This window comes from Salarias fasciatus, chromosome 13, assembly GCF_902148845.1.
Source record: "Salarias fasciatus chromosome 13, fSalaFa1.1, whole genome shotgun sequence".
NCBI lineage: Eukaryota > Metazoa > Chordata > Actinopteri > Blenniiformes > Blenniidae > Salarias > Salarias fasciatus.
In genome coordinates, this window is record NC_043757.1 from 26846441 (window position 1) to 26868641 (window position 22201).

Below are 22201 nucleotides of genomic sequence, written 5' to 3' on the forward strand. Positions count from 1 at the left end.
AAAACGGCAGTTTGAACCATGAACGGGTCAATAAATGTCCGGTTCTGGTAGAGCTGCGGTCTAGAAAGTCCTGTTTGAGGACCGATGGACGGTTAGCTGCTGAAAGGGAGGCCGGTGTTTCTCCCTTCCTGAGCCCCTCTGTCCTCCTCCCCCCCCCCCCCCCCCCCCCCCCCTGCAGCTGCTGCCCTGGTGGACGCTTCGCTACGTCAAGCTGCACCAGCAGATCCTGGAGGCCACGTCCCCTCAGCTCTTCAGCCTGGCCCAGAGCAGCATGGAGAAAGGTGTGTGAGCTCTGTCCACGTCTCTACGTCTCACTGTGTTGTGTATGGTGTGTGTGTGTGACGTTTAAAATGGGGAAAGTCGTTCCTTTTTGCCGTACAGAACTGACTCACTGTGGCCCGTTTTCAGTTCTAAACAGCAATGAAAGGTTACGGGACCGACCTGAGGAATGAAGAGACCACCAGGAAACACAGCGGTGGACTCAACAGGAATAATAGAAACGTTTCCGACACAATTTACTGAGAGAAAAAAACGTGTTGGACATGAATCGATCGAGTGGCGGGCTCCCTGAATCGTTCCATTGCTCGTCTGATAACAGTTTGGAATCAGTCTAAACTCTGTCAAAACAAAATGGGAAAGAAGACCAGAAAACAGAGCAAAGACCCGTTCCCAGCCTCTCACATTTGCTTCACTTTCTCTTCCGTCTGGCGGTTGGACATTTGCTGATTACTGACTGGCAGCAGCAGCAGGAGGATCCATGTTTGTCCAGACCTCTGTGGTTCAGATGTGGATTTCACTCTTCCTCTTCACTGTTCATCATCTGGTCTTCAACTTTTACCTTCATCTGCCGATTGGCTTCAGAATCTGAGTGGAGTTTAAAGGCTGTAGATCTGGTTAAAGGAGTCCAGACCGGGTTTAAAGTGCAGGGACTTTGGTTTTATGAGTCGGACTGGTTTGAGGGATCCAGGCGGTTTCAGGAGTCTGGGTTTGGATCAAGGCATCAAGATGAAGTTTAAAGAACCTCAAAGTGTTTTCAGGAGTCTGTAAACCTAAATGTCCTGAAACCAGCAGCAGCAGCAGAGCGAAGGCCTCGCCGCTGCAGCAGGACGCAGCGCCGCCTCCACCGGAGCGCCGTCCTGCGTGTGTGTGCTTCCTCCATCTACTGTTACCGAGCACACATGAAATCATGTCAGAGAGCTACCACCGGCGTGAAGCTGCAGCCTCCATCTGCGCACTAAATGTTTCAGCTGGGAGAACGGCTTCAGCCCAGAGGCCGGGATTTCTTTACACACAGCTCCCGTGTCGACGTGTGTGTGCGTGTGTGTGCGTGTGTGTGTGTGTTTAGCATGAAGCGGCCATTAGCTCCGTTATGTCCTGCGGAGGCGTTGATTCAGGAGCTGCTGTTTGCTTTCATTAGAGGAGCACAGTTTGATTAATTGGTTGAGAGAACGTTTTGTGCCTCAGTACGTGGAATTCCAGAGCCGCAGCGTTACCCGTCTGTTGCCCCGGCAGGGCTTCAGTCCGAGGGCTTTTCTGATGTTGGTGTAATGACGGTTTCTTTCTCCCTTTGGAGCCGAGCTGGGCTGAGTTCCTTGTTTGCAGGCGGCGTTTTTCTGGAGAGCGTTCCGCTGTTGTGCGATGGTTAGCAGAGTATGAAGGGCGCACGAGCTACTAAACCGTTGACTCGAGCTACAAAACCACCGCCACGGCGAGGGGGGGCGTGGACAGCCTGCAGATGAGCTTCCTCGCCGCGCCGCCGCCGTCGCGTCCACCTGGGTTTAGATTTGTTTGCGGCTCAGCGGGGGGAGTGTTGCTGGCTTAATTGGCTCGGCTCCTCAGTCCCGCTGTTCATCAGCAGTCGGACAGATTCAATTATCTCTGCTGCGTCCCGGCGCCGCCTCTCTGTTTCAGGTGAGGCGCCGTTTGTGCCGAGTTCACGGCTCAAACGGCGCTCTTCTTCCACTCTTCTGAGTGGAAGACAGCAGGGTTCAGCTGATGGTTGGTTGGGTTAGAGGACTGGGAATTATCATCCCAGAGTGAAATACTGAAGTCTTTGGTTGTGGAGTGATTAGTGCCAGATAAACCGTCGCTCTGTGGTTTTAGAGTCATATGGAAACATTCATTACTTCCACGATTCGGTGCTCGGTGTCAACAAAGACGCCTGTAGTCGGCGGTTTTTGTGCTTGTCATTCAGCACAAAGCATCGGTTGCAGTTCTACCTCTCTGAGACGAGGTTGTCCAGCCGGGAAGACGTGTCCCGTTATGTCCTCGCTCCGCCTCCACCGACTGACTCATGGGCAGTCGGCTCGGCCCGGCGGCTGGCAGAACCATGATCATCATGCCAGCAGACGTCTGGAAAAACCAGGAAGCTCAAAGCGACGGCGTCAGAAACCGTCTGTTTGACGTCAACAGACAGGATTTGGCGACGTTTTCACCCCAACAGTGAAACTGTTTACAAACTGAAACCGTCTCTCTGCAGGTGCTGTTGTTGCTCAGAGGCATCATCACAGGAAGCTCATCTAACCAATCGAAATTTCCTTCATTTTAAGCAATAAAAATGAAGCAATACTTTCCTCTTAGGTGTCAGAATTTCACTTTGTGATTCAAACCAGATTTTAGATTTAGTTTCACCGCGGGTCTGAAGGTTGAATCCCTCCGGCAGTCCCTGGACTCAGCCCGACGCCGCTCCATTCATGTTGAATGGGGATGAAAGTGTGTGACTCCCCGTCATGAATTATACACCTCCTCCCTGACCATCAGCTCAGAGGGGAGGAGATGCTCTCTGGGGAAATCCCCCCCTTCAGACGCAGTCTGAGCTCTTCCCTCTGTTTCCCCCCCCCCAGTGCTGGCGACCTGCTCGGCCTGGTCGGAGCAGAGAGCCCTGGCCGTCCAGTTCCACCTGGAGTGCGTCTACACCTGTCTGACGTACTACGAGTACCAGCCGGCCAAGGAGCACATCCAGGAGGCCCAGCAGCTGTCCGGACTGGACGTCAACCTGACGGGTACGGCGGCCGCTCGCTGCTTACGTGGGAACAAAGAAGGTTAAGCGTTCTGATTGGACAGGGCCGCCATGACCTCATGGCGTCTCCCAGAAGTTAACAAAGCATTTTGGCTGCGATTTTTTTCTCTTTCTTTCTTGATTAACTTTGATGCTGCAGATTTGAAAATGTCCTCATTCTGCTCCCGTCCATCTGCTCGTTTCATTATATCCATTTCTTCTAAAGCTGCTGTTAAATTCCAGACAAACTTTTCAGGCGTTTACGTGGTCATTTCAGAGCAGATTTAACCTTTATTCTGATTTAGGAAGGGATGGAAAGTCCCATGTAAACACTGTTGGTTTGACAGACCCGGATCGGGTTCTCTGTGTCTCCTGTAGGCGCTCTGGGCAAACGGACCCGATTCCAGCAGAAGTTCTTGGCGCAGCTCTTCCTTGAAGTGAAAAAACGCCAGGAGCATCTGGATCGGCCGCAGGACGAGGCCACGCCCACTCCGACGCCCAAGGAGAGCCTGCCCAAGGTAGGAGTGTGTTGTGTGCAGCAGCCTTATTCTCCTCAAACATGTTTATCCAGCGCATTTCAGCCTCTTCCAGGTTTCTCCGAGCCAGGTGACTCCCAGGTGTTAGATACCAAGCAGAACACGTCAGTGGAACTCCAGACACTGGTCGATCACATGTCTTCTCCCAGCAGTCAGAATGTAATGGACTTTATTAATGAATGACATTTTACAGCTTTAACAGTCTCTACAACAGTTGGTGGTGGATCGTCTTCCAGACCCATGGCTGTTGCCAGAAAGCCTGATTTCACCGTTACCGTGTGTCAGAATAACCTCGAGCAAAACGATGAGCCCCACATTGACTCAACAGGCCTACCTCCATGGCGAGGCGACTGTTTATCAAACAGATCAGCAGGTTGAGCGATAATCTCTCTAAAACAAACTAGTAATGGTGGAGCCGTATTTTTAGTTCGACAGTAACTGAAAATAAAGATTCAGAGTAAAAGTATTTCCCCAAGACAAGCCAATTTTTAAAGGATGGTTCAGAAAGTGGAGCTGGAGGTAATCGCTCTAAAACATGCCTCCTCTTCAGCGGCAGTGGGGGCCGAAGTGGTTTTACCTTCCAGGGATCAAAACCTCTGTTTCATTAAGACTCACTTCTCATTAAAACACCTTCATATTAACCAGAAGCATGAGGAATTAATGTTCTTCCCTGTGATCGCGGGGCCATTTCCTGGATGATGTGCGGCTCTAAAAGCGCCTTCCCGTCCAGCCGTGACCCAGGAGATCAGTCTGCAGCCGCTGGAGCGACGGCCGGCTGCAGGACCGCTTCCTGCTCTGGTCTGTAGAGACCCGGAGCAGACCGCCGCTGGCCCCGGTCGCCCGAACTGTCCGGCTGAGCCGGGTGGATTTATTTCAGTCCCCAAGTGACCAGAGGCAGATGCTCAGTAATACCCGACGCCATCAGCAGAGGGGGACGTCCAGCTTCCAGTCAGCTGAGCCTGACGCCAACAGACAGTTTTCAAACAGTGTGTCTGCAAACCGTTGTGTAAAAGAGTGAGGTCCTCCGTCCAGGAGAGTCCGTCCCGGGTCCTGACCGCTGTGTCCCGGCGCCGCTCTGACTCTGGGTGTGTTTCCAGGACTGCAGTCTGGCCGACGACACGGTGCTGGACAACATCAGCTTCGCCGACGCGGATCAGCTGGAGCTGCCCGACCTGAGCGCCGAGGAGCAAGCCGTGGTCCTGGGACTGTGGTGAGTCTGCCGCCTGACGGCGCACAGCTGCTCCTGCTGGAGACCCGCCACGCCTTGAGTGTTTATCAGGAGAACCGACGACAGGAGATGTATCCCATCATCCTGCAGGGAACCTCGGAGCCAAGCAGTCTTCATCAGTACTTCACAATAAAAGCTTCTTCTGGAGGATTCTGCCAACATGTCAGAACAGAGAAGCTCCTTCTGCTCAGTGTTTCTGTTTGGTTGAGAACCAAAGCACAGTTTGTTGAGTAAATCCCAGAAGCAAGTTTCTAGTCCTGTTCATCAGTCAGACATCAGCTGAATTCACTCATCTTCTGCATTGATTGCTGATGAAAAGTCACCTGATCTGCATCAAAGACACAAAGTGGTTAAAGACGTTTTCATGGAGCACAGCTATTAAAACATGTGGAGCAATGAGAGATGCACTGATGAGGAAACTCTGATCAGCATTAGTGTTGTGGTTATGGCCCATAAGCAAAATATATAATAGATTTAAAAACAGTTCAACCAATACAAGTCATTTCAACGCACCAAATCAAAAATATCAGAACTGTGTCTGAGCTATCGCTTGTTTTTCCACATTCCTCTAATTAAATCAACCCCAACCCGCACTTAACAGTAACTAGACGTTAATATCAGCTGTTAATATCGGACCAGTTTTACATATGTGTTAAAAAATAACCGATATCGGCCGACAAACGTCCATATAATGTGCATAAAACATCGAGGGCTGGACTCGGACGGCATCACTCCGATTAGCAGATCTTCTGTTTTTAAAGCCGTTCTGTCGTTTTACTGCAACATCAAGAGTTGTTGGGGTTTTTTTTCCTCTTGCTTTTTCACTCGTCTTCTCCTGATGAATGGATTAATGCTTAGATTGTAAAATATAAAGGATGCCTGCTAAATGCTGAAGCCTGAATGTTGCAGGAACAATTACTTAACTTTTTAAATTAATCAACAGTCCCAATTAATTCACCCCTCACCGCAACAAGGCAGGAAGCGGAAGAAAATTAAAAATCCACAAGAATGACTAAAACAACAGACTGAATGACTCGCTTCTCTTTTGAAATGCTGCTGGAGTTTCAGATGGGCTTTAGTCATTGAGGGGGAAGGACGTGAATCAAAAGGCAAGAAGGAGAAGGTGAGAGAACGGGCGTCAGAATCACAGCCGAAGTTTTCAGCTTTGACTTGAAAGCGAGTGTCTGCCCTCCGAGGGCACGGCGCTCGTTTCTGAGCTGTGTACTCCAGTCATCGCGGTCCGGAGCCGGGATCAGCACTTCCTCCTCCTCTCACCTCATTTCTCTCTCTGACCTGTGTTTTCCTCGGGATTCATGGCTCACCGCCTGTAAATTGTTAACTTATTTATACTGGTAGTTTCATCCGGGAGAGAAAAAGGACGAATAGAAGGCGCTGGAGGCAGTAGAACGGCAGTTAGCCTCCGGGCGCGTCGGTGATTAATTCCCATGCTGCCGCTGGGCCCGGACGGGTCAAGTGAAGGTCAATGGAGCAGTCGGGGAGATTACCGGGAGATGATTGATGAGCGGCAGGTGGGCTTGAATTGAAGGCGGACCCGTGCACCTGCATGCCGCCGCGAGTCCGACGCCAGAACCTCTTCCACAGAGCCGGTGAGCCGCAAGCAAGAGAGGAAAGGCTGGCTAATCTGTTAGCATCACTGCTACTGTGTTTCTGCCAGTTTTCATTATTAGTCCATGAATGTTCAGGAAGTGCTAACATCCAGATTATAGAGCATCTTCCTCCTCTGACATCAGATTATAGAGAATAGATCACAACAGCAGAAAAGGTTGAAATGACAGTTTTAGGGTTTCAGACAGACTGAAAACGGGCAGATTTCATGGTTCTAATTATAGAAAATGTCTTTTTTCACCAGTCTGGGTCTCCTTTATGAGCCAATTCACTGGAGCAGCAGAGCCGGTCACGACTGCACTGATGAAAATTGGATCCATAAATCAGACGATTTCCCACGGCGTGAGCGACTCAGACAGGCTGTTCATGTCAGAACAGTTTGAACAGGAAGCCACTGGTTCGACCAGACATTCAGGACCGTTAATAACCTTCTTATTGTCAGTATGTCTTGACTTAATGAGAGCTTTTCTTCATGTTGAGCCCAGAGCTGAAGCTACACTCTGCTAATGGTCGCGGGAACCACAGAGCCAAGCTCCGTGCTTCTGGGAATACGACAAACATTTTATATCACGATTTTTTTATAATAGAAAAATCATAATTATATTATAACACTATTTTTTTACATAGTTTTGAGATTAATTTGCAAGTTTCTGAACAATATTAGCTCCACAAACCCATCTGTATATTTTGTTTTCAGAAACAATTGATAATATATCACATATCTCAATGTTCCATTCCTGTTTATCCCACTGTGATCATTAAAATAGACCAAACCGTGTCCTGTGTCATTCTGACTTGCATGATGTCTGTATAAGAAAGAAAAACTGGTAAAAATTAGTTTAATATTTGGCACTTTGTGATTGATTAAATGCGCTGAAACAGTGGGTGGCCAGACCAAGATGGCCGCCTCACGGCTCGTAGCTGTTTGGCCATGTGACTGAAGACAGGACCTGTACTCATCCTCTAACAACAGTATCAGTGCATCCCTTGTCTTTTTCTCATTGAGTTATTTTTCTTTCAGTATCACCGTCAGTGATTTTATTCGTAATTAATTTTATAATACTAAAAACAGACTGTTGACCTCCAAATGGATTTTACTGAACGAGTCAGAGGTTTGAGCTTTTCCCAGCCTCTAAGAGGAATTTAATTCATAAGAACAGAGTGGTGACAGCTTCCCTGGTGCACAGTGGCCTCAATAATAAAAGCATACTCTTAAAGGGGAGACTGTGAAAACAGTGAAGACTGCAGTCTTTGTGTCAGACTGTTGCTATATTAGATTTTGTCATGAAAATGGTTCATTGTGTTTTTGTTTGAACTTATTTTCACTGCAGCGGAGAGGAAATTTGAGTTACAGTCAATCAGTTGTGTCTTTTGGAGTCTTGAGGATTCCTGAATAAGCTCTGTTTGTATCAGAGGACTCTGTTCAGCCTGGTGTTTCCTCCTGGAGAAGATGCACCGATGTTCAGCGACATGGCTGCAGCCTGATCCATTTACATGAATAAAACAACTTTAAAAGGCTTTGAATCCTGAGTTCTGCCTGCAGAGGAGGCCTGGTTGGCCTGTGATCAACCTTCCATGACCTCTGACCTCTTAGGGAGGTCCACTTCCTTCCAGTCAAAGTCTTTCTGCTCCTACATTTAATCCCCAGCATGAACCTTGGAAATGGTTTTAGTGAACTTTGTATTGAGTTCGTCTGTGCTACAGAACAATGTCTCAGAATAACTTGTGCCTGAAAATAACAGAGCAAAACAGTGTTAATCTGTAGAAAAGTAGGTCAAGCGAATCAGGAACTATCAGGCTAATTTTAATCTGCTGGTGATCAATTCAGCTGAGGCTGAAAACAGCTGTGGCCCCGACTCTGAATCAGAGCAGATAAAACTCCCACTCGTCTTTAAACCGTGCTCAGAATAAATGCAGCTGATGACTGGAGCCTTCCGGGTTGTTCTCCAGTGTTTTCCTTCGTGTTCTCAGCTTCTCTTCTTCCCCCGTCTTGTTTTTTCAGCACCGACTTCCAGAAGAACAACCCGGTCCACAAGCTCACGGAGGAGGAGCTGCTGGCCTTCACCTCTGTAAGTCGCCGCTCATTCGAACAGATTCAAACACAGCTGAGTGTGTTCTTGGGTCCATGAGCTCCACTCAAAAAGAAGATGAAAGACTTCCCACTGCCGCAACGTGCCGCCGCTCCCAGGGTTTGAATATATAACGGCACATCGTCTGCATATAGCCGGCCGTCTCTGGGCTCGTCGTCACGGGTTTGAAAAGCCTGCCTGGCGGCGTGGAGCTGAGTCTAATTGCCCTATGGGGGTATTACCATAGAATCCCCCTCTACTGCTACTACACTGAAATGTGGAATGGTTTTGCTTTCCTTGGTTTTTCCTGATATAGAACTCTCCTGACTGTAGCGGCTCCCTGCCACCGCACAGCACAGGTTCTTTAACGCCGCCGCAGCTTTCAAACTTTGGCCAAAGCCCGATGAATATAGTCTATTAGGCAAGATGGACAGCGAGCTCCAGAGACGAAGTGCAGCAGGAAGAGGGTCGCCCAGCGTCTCCACTCAGCTCTGAGAGGGTTCAGTCTGGTCAGACTGGCACAAAGGCTTTCTCAGGACAGGAAATTAAAGAAGGAAACTGTTTCTTATGAGGTTAATCCAGTAATTCTAAATGTCTTTCTGCTGACTTTAAAAATGACAGCTCATTGTTGAAAAAAATTTAAATAGGAATGGAATCAGTGCTTTAAATTTTTAATCATCTTCTAATACAACTAGCATGACTTAGTATTTCCTGTGTTTAAGAGAAAATCAGTCACAGTTGTTTGGTTTGCATTAAATTTGTATCAAAAAGCAACTTTTATCTCAAAAAAATACCCCATATATTTCATCTGTGGCCACTAGATGTCACTGTTAGACAGCAGAAAGCTGCTACATTACAACAGTCGCCCCCTACTGGGTTTCACTTGAAACATCTCCGGAAAGGAAAAACATCCACAGCAGAGGTTCAAGCATTTCACTTTAGGTGCTGATTTCAGTTTTAGAGAGATTCAATGATGGAGTACACCACAGAGAATGAAATGATTGAATAAAGGCAAGAGCAGAGCAGTTTGTGCTGTTAGCAGCACCGAGTCGGGAAGCGGCAGGCACATTTTATTTCATTAGTCTTTAACTTGATGTAACATTGATGTAAAGCTGTCTAAATCCTTCTGTTGAAAATGGTTTTTGTTTTGCACTTGCGATCAGTGTCAGCCTAACACAGTGAAAACCAGGTGTGTGTTTAATACAGGAAAAGACTGATGGCAGGTATTGGCCTGCTTCTCTTTTCCAGTGAGCTGGATGAGAAACTGTTCTAGAGTCTGACTGTCACCCAGCGGCTTCAGATGCTTTGTGCCTTGATGTATTTTCAGTTTTTTTCAAACTTCCTCACTGCTGCTTTCACATCTGAAGAGTCAGTAGAACAAAGCAGATGTCAGAAATTGATCAGTATAGATGAATTCTCCTCTATAATAATGTATTCAGTGTCTCCCTGCTAGCATTGGCTGAAGGACAAGAGACACCAGGACGGGTTACTCGTGTCTTTGGACTGTGGGAAGACGCCAAGCTACCCATTAAAAATCAGTACAGGCTCTGGATGAACATGTAGACTCCACTTCCTGGCATTCTTACGGACGTTGCTTTGATGTGTAGCGCCTGTCCAGACACCGCGGCGGACCTCTACAGCAGGAAGGGGAAACGTAGAGGTTTGTCGCAGACTTTAAATTTATCGACCGAGCAATTCTAGGAAGTCTCAGTTTCCAAAAATCATGACAGTTTCGCTGATCAGTGTTCAGCAGATGTCTGTTTGGATTAGTTTGATCTGTGTGTCTGAATGGTAAACACCTTGGGAGATCAGGATCCAGATCAAGGATCATTCCGTTCCATTCCAGGCCAGGTTGAGTCAGTACTTCCCCCCCCCTTTTGTTTATGCTCAAGGCCTATATGTAACCTGCTGATTCCTCTTTTGCCGACTCAAACACATTCAAAGGCGGTTCATCCGAGAGCAATCGGCCCGCCGGGTCATGAATCCTCCCTCCTCGCAGCCTTGATCGGTGTCTGAATGAGTCTGGTGCAGAATTCACGCAGTCTTTTGGACTTGAAGCTGACAGCAGCGACCTCAGAGCCCTGCAGCCGTCCAACGTCCCACATCATGGACCCCAATGCTGGAATCCAGCGGCTTGCTGAGCAAGAGGCTCAAAAACAGCAACTGCAAAACCGGTGTGATGATTCTGAGTAGTTTAAAGTCTTTTCCTGTTTGGAAACGGTCCGTTGGCACGCTGTTATCGGTGGAGCTTCTTCCCCGCCTGGCTGCGTCGGGCCAGCGGCTGCCGGCTCTGTGAGCAGGCATCTTCCCAGCCTACATGTAGATCCAGGAATCTGCAGGCTGGTTAGATGGTTGTCACAGGTCTGGCTCTTCTTCCCCTCTCAGTGGAGCCTCTCCTGGTCACCGTCCCTCCAGCGAAAAGTCCCAGAAACACTCTCACTTCCTGTTTTACGGGGCAGAGTGGAGGATCTGTGCTGCAGAAACCGGTGGAGCTTCGTGGCTCATGAGGAGATGTAGAGATGAGCTTTCAGCTGGGTGTCGTCTCAGCCACAAGCCGCTCAGGGACACGTCCATCCGTCTTCCTGTCCGTCTGGTCCCCGTCCATCGATCAGGGCCGAGCACGGAGAACATGGCCGTTTCAGAGGGAAAATATTGATTTTGGGAATCGGCCGTCAGAGAAAGTGTGTGTAACCATGAAGGTGGATTTATTGCCCTGCAGTGGCCGCAGCTTTCACACCATAAATCTGTGGCGAGTCCGGCCGCCGGTCGGCCGGCGCCGCCTCGTCTGGGCGATGTGAGAACATGAATATTCAGCCGTCCAGCTCCTCGCTGTGTCTGCTGGGTGTTGGTTCACGCTCCCGTCTGCAGACATGTTGTCATTATCTAGGCTTCTGATTTGAACGTCTGCGGCGTCGTGCATGTGACTGACTCGGTTCTGACTCGGTTTGCATGTTTTCCCCGGCGCCACTCGCTCTGCGGCCACAAGCAGCATCAGTGTGTGTTCAGCTCACCTCCAGCAGGGACCACCTTCCTCCTCGTCGACACACACTGTTCTGATGAAGAGGAGCCCGGAGCTGAGTGGAGCGCCCCCCCCCCCCCCCCCCCCCCCCCCCAACACCCCCGCTCGCTTTAATCAGCTCATCTACAGCTAAACCGCTAAGCTGTGCTGCCTATTATACAGCCGATTATCACGGCGGCACACAGATAAAGACTTTCAGGCTGTAATAGGTTTTAATAATTAGGCCTCCTCACTGAAGCTTGCGGCTTGATTTCTCACTACGGTGCACAGCAGACAGCAGGGATTCTCTTTCTCTTGGCGCGTCGGAGGAGAGGAGATGGGAGGCAGGCTTTATGTCCTGTGATCCTCTATACCTGCTCGGTCCTGCAGCCTCAGGACCCGTCTCATCAAAACCACTCATGTAGGATGTGTTAAAGGGATGAGTTTGGGAAGTTTGATGAAAGGAACGGTGAATAGTGAGGAATCGCTCACTAGACGACAGAAGTGAGCGAGATTTTGACGCAGAGGATGTTTCTGTTTGTGGATTCACCGATACCAGCGAGGGGTCACCAGTCTGGAACACCTCCACAGCTGGGATGGTGCTGGAGTCCAGAACACCCCGTCAGTGTAAACACTCGGGACCGGTTCGCTCTGTCACCGCCTCTCAGTGCTGAGCTCCAGCTGTCGCTTCCACTGCTGCTTGGCAGATCCTGTCTTCTCGCCGCAGGACTACAGCTTCACTCCTCACTTCTGTCTAACTGGCTCTCAGCCTCACTTCTCTGGGTGGTGGGACGAAGGAAAAGCTCCTTCAGCAGCCGGAGGTGCTTCAGCCTTCCACTGCTGGTGGTGTTAAAGGGGAAACATTGGTATAGAGTGTATGGAAGCCACTCTGGCTCCCAGTTCTAATCACCAGGCATTATACTAATGGAATGAAACTGTTGCCACTCATATTTTCTTCTGGATATTTTTAATGTGTGTGTTCTAGATATTTATTGGGTGTTTGGAGGCAGTGACTGAGCAGAGCAGGTCATTGCAGGTCACAAACGCCACTTCCAGACAAAGCCTACGATTGTTCCTCAAGGCCAGAATGTAGGACGTTTGGAAAGTTTTGTCCGGACAATAAACGGCTGTTTTTTTTCTGCTGGTTTCTTCGACAGTGTATCCTGTCTCAGCCGAAGTTCTGGGCCGTGGAGGTCATGGCGCTCTGCCTCCGGACCAAGCTGGAAAAGGGGAAGTCCCGCCGTGTGGAGAGAGCGATGATGCAGATGCAGGTAAGGTCACGGGGTCAACTGGTGAAAACCTTTGTCGGTGAAGAATCTCCCACCTTGGTGGGCCGGGTTTTCACCCCGGCGTTCACCTGCTGCCCCGCCAGCATGTTTGAATCTGGGGGTCTGTGGGGCAGGAAGTCGATACGCTTTGAGTCGGATTCGGATGATCTTCACTTCACTAAAGACTCCACGGATCTCTGTGGTCCCTGTTGGAAACTTGTGTTAGGCGGGGCAAGGTTTTTTTAAGTCTGTGTCTTTCCCCCTGGTGGCACTGTAGCGCCGTTCTGTGGTCGTACAGTGACACCTAGTGGTCCAAACAGTGAAGAGCTGAGTGAGGTGCTCACGGCGGTTCTTCCTGCTTGTGAGCTGGATTCAGATCTCATCATGAAATCGCTCACATTTCAAAGGTTTCCCGCTGCGCCTCCGCCCGTTATCGCCTCCATCAGTGTGGAAGAAGCCTCGGGAGTCGTCGTGTGTGTGGGTGTGTGTGTGTGTGTGTGTGTGTGTGGGTGGGTGTGTGTGTGTGTGGGGGAGTCAGGAAAGCTGATCAGTCTTATCTGTGCAGAGAGGACGATCAGCTGCAGCGGAGTTGATGAGAGACGGCGCTCCCTCCTCAGCAGCATGCTGGGAATGTTCCCGTCATCCACCATTTAGTGGCCAATGACCTTTAACCCCGTCCATGCTCACAGCAGCTCTCCTCTCAAAGCTTATTTAATACAGCTCTGTGATGCAGAACCTTTTTAATTATCAGATTTTTGGTAAAATTCACTCACTGTTCTTGTTTTGTCTTAATATTTTTTTTTTTTCTTTTTTAAATAGGAAATCAAATCGGTATATAAAGGCTTCAACTCTCATTCTGCAGGCGATCGTCGACCACTACGAGGACGAGAGCTGTCCGGTGACCGAGCGCCTCAAAGTCTTCTACTGCTGCCAGGCCCCGCCCAGGTGGGCTGTGCAGGTACGAAACCAAACGCTTCCCTGCCTCGGCTGCTGTTTCCATCCAGAGGAGCTCTGGAGTCTCTGGATCGGGAAACGGGAAATGCCGCCGACCCTTCCACAAGCTTCTCCCGTCTGCCTTCGTCATGTTGGAGACCGGTTTCGTCCAGAGACGTGTCTCAGTGGGTTCAGGATAAACGTCCCACGTTAATTTGATCCAGTATTGAAAAGAAGACGAGGAAATAAAGTTTGATTCAAAAAAGATTTGAGAAACTGACAGAATGCTTCCGTGAATCATTCCATCCCCAGTAAATATCAGTGATTGGATTTTCCATGTGGGGCTTCCCGTTAGCGTGCTAGCATGTTAGCGGTTAGCGTGCTAGCGTCCCGGCAGCCCCTCATCTCTCCCCGTTCCTCTTCTCCGCCCTCAGAAGCAGCTGGCCGGCCTGCTGACGGAGCTGGGCTGCCTGAGCTCGGCCCTGCTGGCGTACGAGAGGCTGCAGCTCTGGGAGGACGTGGTGGTCTGCCACGAGAGGCTGGGCCAGCACGGGAAGGTACGGCCGCCGGTTCGTCACGCCACTTCACCGCGTCTTCACGTCCTCCTGAACTGCGGCGCAGGATGACGTGGAGGCCTGCAGCGGAACCCTGACGGTTTTCATACTTCGATCAAGAGTAGAAACAGACATTTGACTTCAGAACACAGGAACGGTTTATCTGGAGCGGGGAAACGCTGCCATGAAAACTTGAAGAAATAATCTGTATTTCCATAAAATCAAACACGACAGAAAATGAGGACAGTCCTGACATGAGGCCAGATTTAATGATGCTGAACTCGGTGAACTGACCAAAACAAATCTTCTCCTCCAGCTGTTCAATGTTTTTCCAAACTCCCCCTGATAGCATGGCTCTGAGGCTAATGCTAGCTAGCATGGCTAGCTAGCGCTCATGGCAGCATCACTCGTATGTCATTGTCTCATTGTGCTGTGCTGCTGCTCTGAACAGTCCTTTAAATACCCGTTTTTATAATTCACCTGGTGGTTTGAGGGACTGGATTGGAGCGTCTTGTGGGCTGATGTTGGCCCACGGGCCTTATGTTTGACACCCCTGGGAGTGTTTGTCCGGTTGTGGTTTGGTTTAAGTTGCACATCATTCATAAACATGCGTGATGACCCGTCCTGGCTCTCTGGGACGGAGGTGTAGAAAGGAGGGACCTGATGCTCTCAAATTGAGCTTTATTTTTTTATTTTTATTTTTTTCATGAGCCATGCTTCCATGAATGTGGCCAGCACTGTTTCCATGCTTTTTTTTTTTAAGTTTGCATGAAACAGTTTAGGTTTCATGCAAACTTAAAAAAAAAAGAAAAACCTCTTCCTGAAGCATTTGTTTTCATGTCTGCCGGTCGTTACAATGAACTCCAGTATGGGAGCCATTCTGATGGCAGGACGTTGTAATCGGTGTGCGTGCGTGCGTGCGTGCGTGCGTGCGTGCGTGCGTGCGTGCGTGCGTGCGTGTGTGTGTGTGTGTGCGCGCTCTTGATTCAAGGTGACCAGAGTCCGGATTAATTAAATGAACTCCGATCACCTCAGAGTTCAGGGTCGCCGTCCTGAAGCGGTGGAGAGAGCGAGCTGAGCAGCTCTGAGCGCGCGCACACACACACACACACACACACACACACACACACACACACACACACATACACACGCACAGTCTCGTATTTCTATCCTCGTGGGGACCGTCCATTGACTCCCATTCATGTCTAGCCCCTAACCCTGACCCTTACCCTAACCCTAACCCACACCACAACAAAGCCTAACCCTAAAGAAATGTTTTTGCACTTTTACTTTTTTCAGTAACAACAACATGGTCAAGAAAACACTGTTTCTCCTACTTAGGACCGGAAAAAGGTCCCACAAGGCACGTCGTTCCACGTTTTGCTATCCTTGTGGGGACATTTGGCCCCAACAAGGATAGAAATACAAGAACACACACACACACACACACACACAGGTACGGTGGTATCTGCTCCCTCTGGGGCTGCTGCTGTCTTGCCATTGTTTGAGCTCTGAGACCATTTAATACTCAGCACTTCTTTTGTCCAGACAAGGCAATTTTTCACACGCTAACACACACACACACACACACACACACACACACACTTCTGTCCAGATCTCTCACTTCAGCCATGATTACAGCCGTGTTCCTCGGCCCTGACAGCGCAGCGGGGCGGCTGGTGGAGGCTTCGCGGCTCCGGACTTCCCGCCTCTCGTGTGTTTTCTGTCCGTCAGCTACTGGATGAGCTGTGTGTGTTTAACTGTTTCTCACTGACCACTGACGGATCCGAACACCGCAGCTGTCAGGTCAGGGTTTCCTCTCCGTCTCCCTTCTTCGTCCTTCTGACATGAAATAAGAGGAGCTTGTTGTCGCACGGCTGCAGTGTGTGCAGCGAGCGTCAGGTGTGTTACTATTGGTTACTGTGTTCAAGTCAAGATGAGTTTAACTGTACAGAACAAAACCATCATCCTCACTGTTCTCCTGCCTCTGTGCCCTCGGAGCGCCCCTTTTCCTGCTCAGACTCTTTGAAAACTCGTTCACGCCGTTGTTGTTGTCGTCGTTGTTGCTTTTCCTCTTTCTACAGCCTTTTTAACAGCAGCGGCCCACAGCAGAAACACAAGGAGGGTTTCTTTTGATGTCCTTTGCTTGTTTTCCATCACTGCTGTTCATCAGGTGCATACTAACACACTCATTAGGCACACGGCGGGTCCTGCATGTCCAGAGCGCTCCGTAGGACTCCGTTATTCAATTACAGTCTGCTCCGTCTCTCCAATCTGATTACCGGCGCGCTGCCGGCTCGCCGCCAGAGAGTCCCGCTCCGTCTCTGGTCGTAACCCGCGGCCCTGCCGGCCAGGTTATTTACCCGCCGGAGTACAAAACAATAAGGAATCTATTTGTCTGGAGTGGTTTGGTCGAGGTCCAAGGCCGTCTGCAGTAGCTGGGCGAGGCTCGGTCCTCGTCCCCGGCGTCCTGCCGTCTCTGTGGCTTCCAGTCACAGAGACAGTGGGGACGGATCGACATCATGAAGTGATCCTCTTCTCAGCACGAGGAGCCGTCGCTTCACAGAGAGACCATGTCTCACAGTGTCCCTTTAACTTTCTACTCCGTCTCTGTCCTCAGAGACTGGCGTCTGATTTGTTTCCCCGTCTTTGAACTTTGGTTCTATTAATTGTGTCCAGCCATGAATCTGAAATAACCTACAGCCTCGTTGTCGTGTTTGGGCGTTTGATCGGGAGAGTGTGTGACTGCACTCCTGAAGACGTGGAGTAAATGTCTCTAATTATTCTTATCAGGCAGTTTGTGCAGCAGCAGGCTGCTCATAAATCCACAGAGTCACTGAGAGGTGAGAGGAGGAAGTCGCTCATGTTGATGGCACTCGACCTGTTGCCTTGTTGACTTCCAGCCAGCAGGGGGCGCTCCATCCTGTGTACCTTGAGGTCAGACGGCTTGAATGACAGTTGGAATATCAAATGCGAGGCGACGTCCTGAATAGCCTTGCTTTTCCCCTGACAGCAGACGCTTTATCTCCGGTGTGTAACAGAAGCTCTGCGTTTCGCCTCTCGTTGCTCAGTCGTGTCGTTCAGAGGGAAACCGGGAGGTTTCTGGTTTCCAGGTGTGCCGGAGCTCTTGGCCCGGCATCAGGCCCGTCTGACAGGGAGATCAGTGAAGGAACGGGGAGATGAATGCCTGATTAGACCTGCGGGGCCCGAGGCGTCTCTGCGGTCAGACTGGCGCTCCATCCTGAACCAGATCCAGGGATTTGGAAAGAAAAAAACGGGTCCACCTTCACAACAGTCTGAGCCCCAAGCTCAGACATGTATCAGTGAAATTCAGAGGTCCACAGGTGACTGAACAGTAGCTTCATCCTTGTTGTAGTTTTCTATTCTGCCGGTTCGGTTTCAGTCTGTTGACTCCAGTCAGGCACTGGAGGTGATCTGAATGGAAATACTCTAAAACTTAAAGCTGGAAGTCTGCACTCACCGCACCTTGCCGTTGTTTCATCTCAAACCCATTGCTGTAGTTTTCAGAGCTGAAGAGCTGAGCGTAGCGTCACGGTCCTCTGTGAGAACAGATCGGCCAAGCAGTAGTGAAAGTGACAGCTGGAGCTGAATTCTGCCGGGTTCTTCTCACACCTGCACCGACTTTCTCTCCTTGATTTTGTTCTGTGTTCGTCTGTGTGTTTGATGAACTGGTATGCTAGCAGGGATAGCAGTGGTTTATCCAAGCTAGCAGCGTAAGTCTGACATGCGGGCAGGGAGGATGGGCGTTCCACTGGAACTTGACAGCTACAGGTTGTATCACAGAGCCTTAAGTCTGGTCCGTCCTGCTTCCATGTCTCGCCCAGGCTGAGGAGATTGTGCGCAGAGAGCTGGAGAAGAAGGAGACCCCCAGCCTGTACTGTCTGCTGGGGGACATCCTGAGGGACCACCAGTACTACGACCGGGCGTGGGAGCTGTCGGGGCGCCGCAGCGCCAGAGCCATGCGCTCCAAGGCCCTCCTGCACCTGCGGGGAAAGGAGTTCCAGCAGTGTGTGGAATGCTTCGAGCGCTCTCTCCAGATCAACGCCATGCAGGTAGGGTCGCGTCTCACATTCTAGCTCCTTCAACTTCCTGTAAAGACTTTAAACCTTCAGCTGTGTCAAACAGAGTCAGGTTTTGTGAGGCGGTCGCAGAGACGAGCGGCCTCGTCCTCTCAGACTGGCCTGAGCGCGGCTAGCTAGCACCGCTAGCAGCGGCAGGTTGAGGTGGAACCGTCCCTCATGTCTCAGATGTCTCCCGATGTCCCGGCTGCGCGCTGCGGCCGCGGAGCCACCTCAGCGGGGTCACGGCGAGCCTTCAGCTGGAACGGCCAACATGGCCGCCGGCCGGCGCCCCGGTGTCGCGTTAAATCATGTGTTACCTGACTCACAAACAGCCTGTGGACGCCGCAAATATCTCTGCTCTGGCTCGCTGCCTGATGCCCGTGTGTCTGTGTGTGTGTGTGTGTGTGTGTGTGTGTGTGTGTGTGTGTGTGTGTGTGTGTGTGTGTGTGTGTGTGTGTCTGTGTGTGTCTGTGTGTGTGTGTGTGTCTGTGTGTGTGTGTCTGTGTGTGTGTGTCTGTGTGTGTGTGTCTGTGTGTGTGCAGCTCGGTGTGTGGTTTTCCCTCGGCTGTGCCTACTTTGCCCTGGAGGGCTACGACGGGGCTGCCAGAGCTTTCCAGAGGTGTGTGAGCCTGGAGCCAGATGTAAGTACCTCTGAACACACACACACACACACACACACACACACACACACACACACACACACACCAGCATGACGCTGTGCTTCATCCCAACACGCTGCCACTCAGTCTTCCCGGCACGCTAAGCTAACGCTGAATCTTCCCCACTTTGTTAAGAGTTCCACACTTGCTGTAGTTGAACCAAAATGAGGACGGATCCAGCTGCTGCACATTATTTCTCACCTCAGATGTTATTAGAGATGTTCCGCTGAGCTGTTTCAGTAATTAAAGAGAACGTTTGTTCCTGAGCCGAATTATAAGAGTTTTTCTATGAAGTTGTTGCGTTATTGAATTAACATTCGAATTGGTGATAATGCATCAATAGTGCTGCATTTTCTGAAATGAAAGTATATGTTCTAGCTGTTTTCATGCAGTCTGCTCATTGTGATGTTCATTTACTGAGAATGGACACTCTGCTGAACTCTCTGTTTGAATGTTGACGTGATTCAAACACAGCAGGTTTCACCCTGATCTCCCAGAAACAAACGGTTCCTCCTGTTCTTTCAGAACGCAGAAGCGTGGAACAACCTGTCCACCGCCTACATCCGCCTCCAGAAGAAGTGAGTCTGCTCCGGAGTGGAAACTCTGGCCGTGCTCGTCCTGGTTTGGGTTTCAGCTTTCAGCAGCAAGGTGTCAGAAACCACCTGCAGCAAAGAGAACTGAAGAAAGAACCGTGTTTAACCTGAAGCCTTCACCACTACAGTGGGAATGAGATTTCTCTTTTGGCAACAGAATTCATTATTCATTTATTTAGTGCAAGAGTTCCTTCTGCGACGTTCCCGTTAATGTGAACTTGGGATAGTGTAGTGAAGTTCACTCTGCTCATACTGAAAAGTATGAAATCAAGTCAAAGTACATTAAAGCTGTACAGCGGACAGTGTATGTGCTCAATCCATTAAAAAGACGTGAACAGAAACATTTGACTTTATGATGAAGCTGTCGTCCCTCCCATCAGGGTTTGGTGTTCTGTTCACGGCATCATCTGGTTCAATACGTTGTGTTTTAATCGCTGCAGACAGCAGGAACAGTTCCTCATCAATGGAAGTACTTCGTTCGTTGATCTGTGAAGGAAGCAGCTCCACGAAAACACAACAGTTTGACTCGTGAACGAAAAGCAGGAACCAGATGTGAAGAAGTTTGTTTAAAAATAACCAAGTTGTCAATTAAACAAACTATACAGTACACTGTCCAGGTAATCTAAGGTGCAGGGTGGTTTAATAAAATTACTGTTTGTTTATTTTCTTCACGCAGAGACGATCATTTAATGGCTGAAAGAGGGAATGTCCAGGAATAAAGTTCCATTCCGGTTTGGCCAGAAGCCAAAAGAGCCTCAACAAGTCCTGTCAACAAGTCCTGATAACATTCAGTAAAGCATCAAGCAGCCCAGAGGCTGTACAGGAATACAGAATCATCATTATTTTTATTATTATACCGTCAGAGACGAGAAGAATTACATGAATTTCTCAGAGTTGCTGTTTTCCTTCAGCCTGACGCCCAGCGAAGCGAAGCTCCGTAAAGTCCTAGTTCAGAGTCTTCAGTCGGACCTTCCGTTGACCTCTCCCCCCTCCTCGGCAGAAACAAGGCCTTCCACACCCTGCAGGAGGCGCTGCGGTGTAACTTCGAGCACTGGCAGATCTGGGAGAACTTCATCGTGGTCAGCACCGACATCGGGGAGTTCGCTGAGAGCATCACGGCCTACCACCGTCTGATGGACCTGAGGGACGGCTACAAGGACATCCAGGTGAGGCGATCCGCCTCCCGTCGTGTTACGAACCAGACCCTGGTCCAGGTCCAGGTCCAGATCCAGATCCAGGTCCAGATCCAGATCCAGATCCAGATCCAGCGCTGAGCACCGCAGCTGCCTGAGCTGCTGTTGGGATTTGCTCTCCGTCTCGGCGACTCGCCCAGCAGGCGCAGACTGAAAACAGTGTTTTAGTCCTGTGGTGCTAATGAGTCTTTCTCATTGTGGTTACGTGCAGAGTCATTTTGAACTGGGGGGGTGAGAGCCCGTCCCCGTCACGTCACGCTAATTGCTCACCCAGCAGTGGGGAATTAAGCAGCGGCCTTGGAGAAACGAGGCGAAACAGCCGGCGGCAGCGTTTTCGGGGTTATTAATTCTCCCGCTTCCGCCCAGTAATCATTTTTACTCCTGTATTTTTGAACAATTGACTTTAAGAAGACGTCTCTCGGCCCGGTGGGAGCGGCCTGAGCCACGGCTGCCCGGCGTCCCAGCTCCCACGCCGAATACACAAACAAATGGGCTTTTTTTCTTTTTTTTGTGGGTAATTGCGGCAGATCGTCCTCTCCACTCCGCTCCTCCTGCCCGATCCACTTGTGCCGGCTGGTCTGAGGCAGCCGGCCTCTTCATTTATTCTGCTTGTGTTGTGGTCAGCCTCATCAATAAAGCCTGGAGATGTGCGAACGCACGAGTTGAAAAGGTCAGCGGCAGCCTCGGAGGAGATCACTTAGTAATGGGATCCGGTTCTTTTTCTCCTCCTGCCGGCGCTCTACAGCCAGGAGAAACATCCTGAGCGCTCCGCCTCTAATTGGTGGGACGATCTGATGCTGTGAAACTCCAAAAAGAGACGGATTTATTTCCAGCCTCGCTGAAAGTTATGTTGCCTCTTTTTGTCTGAATCTGCCGGTCATTCTGTAAAGACATAAACTGGTTATTCAGCAGCTGCTCGCTGCTTCGGCAGGTTTTAAACCAGCCGACAGTATTTTCCCTCGAGTCAAACGTCTGGATACTCTGCCCACCGCTGGTTTCTGTGCTGTGGTGTGTGTTCGTTCACACGACAACACTCTGAAGAATCTCTGAAGATCAAACTATTTGAAATAAGCCTCCGGCGTGTTGGAGCTCTTCACTCCGGAGGATGTTCTGATCCTCTGATCGGGTGCTTTCACTGAACAGCAGACCAAGAAACACGCATCGGTCGGTGTTTCTGCGATGCACTTATCCTGCCTGGCCACTAGGTGGTGCTGTTGGTTATGTGGCAATACCACACACACACACACACACACACACACACACCACGAGCAACAGGTACGGCGGCGGGAGCATCATGACCTGGGGCTTCCTGCCCTCCTGGAGGTGAAATAAACTTAGTGTTTTTTGCGAATTGCAGTATCTAGATATCGTCTTATGAATACATTAGTTGAATGTTGGTCAGAGGGGCCCCTTGGGGGGTTTTGCCCGGGGACCCAGAATGCTCGAGAAGCACCACTGCTGGAG

General features: G+C 50.0%; 1 protein-coding gene across 1 annotated transcript in view; it reads left to right on the forward strand.

The window, feature by feature from the left end:
- The window catches only part of ttc27 (tetratricopeptide repeat domain 27), a 52022-nt gene that overhangs the window by 23489 nt on the left and 6332 nt on the right, over window positions 1–22201 (forward strand). Inside the window, exons 5-16 of the mRNA XM_030107274.1 lie at window positions 179–281; window positions 2844–3002; window positions 3377–3516; window positions 4632–4744; window positions 8391–8457; window positions 12613–12726; window positions 13586–13681; window positions 14091–14213; window positions 18056–18283; window positions 18835–18933; window positions 19477–19529; window positions 20545–20710. Of these exons, the coding sequence (XP_029963134.1) occupies window positions 179–281; window positions 2844–3002; window positions 3377–3516; window positions 4632–4744; window positions 8391–8457; window positions 12613–12726; window positions 13586–13681; window positions 14091–14213; window positions 18056–18283; window positions 18835–18933; window positions 19477–19529; window positions 20545–20710 (1461 nt within the window). The remainder of the gene's footprint in view (window positions 1–178; window positions 282–2843; window positions 3003–3376; window positions 3517–4631; window positions 4745–8390; window positions 8458–12612; window positions 12727–13585; window positions 13682–14090; window positions 14214–18055; window positions 18284–18834; window positions 18934–19476; window positions 19530–20544; window positions 20711–22201) is intronic.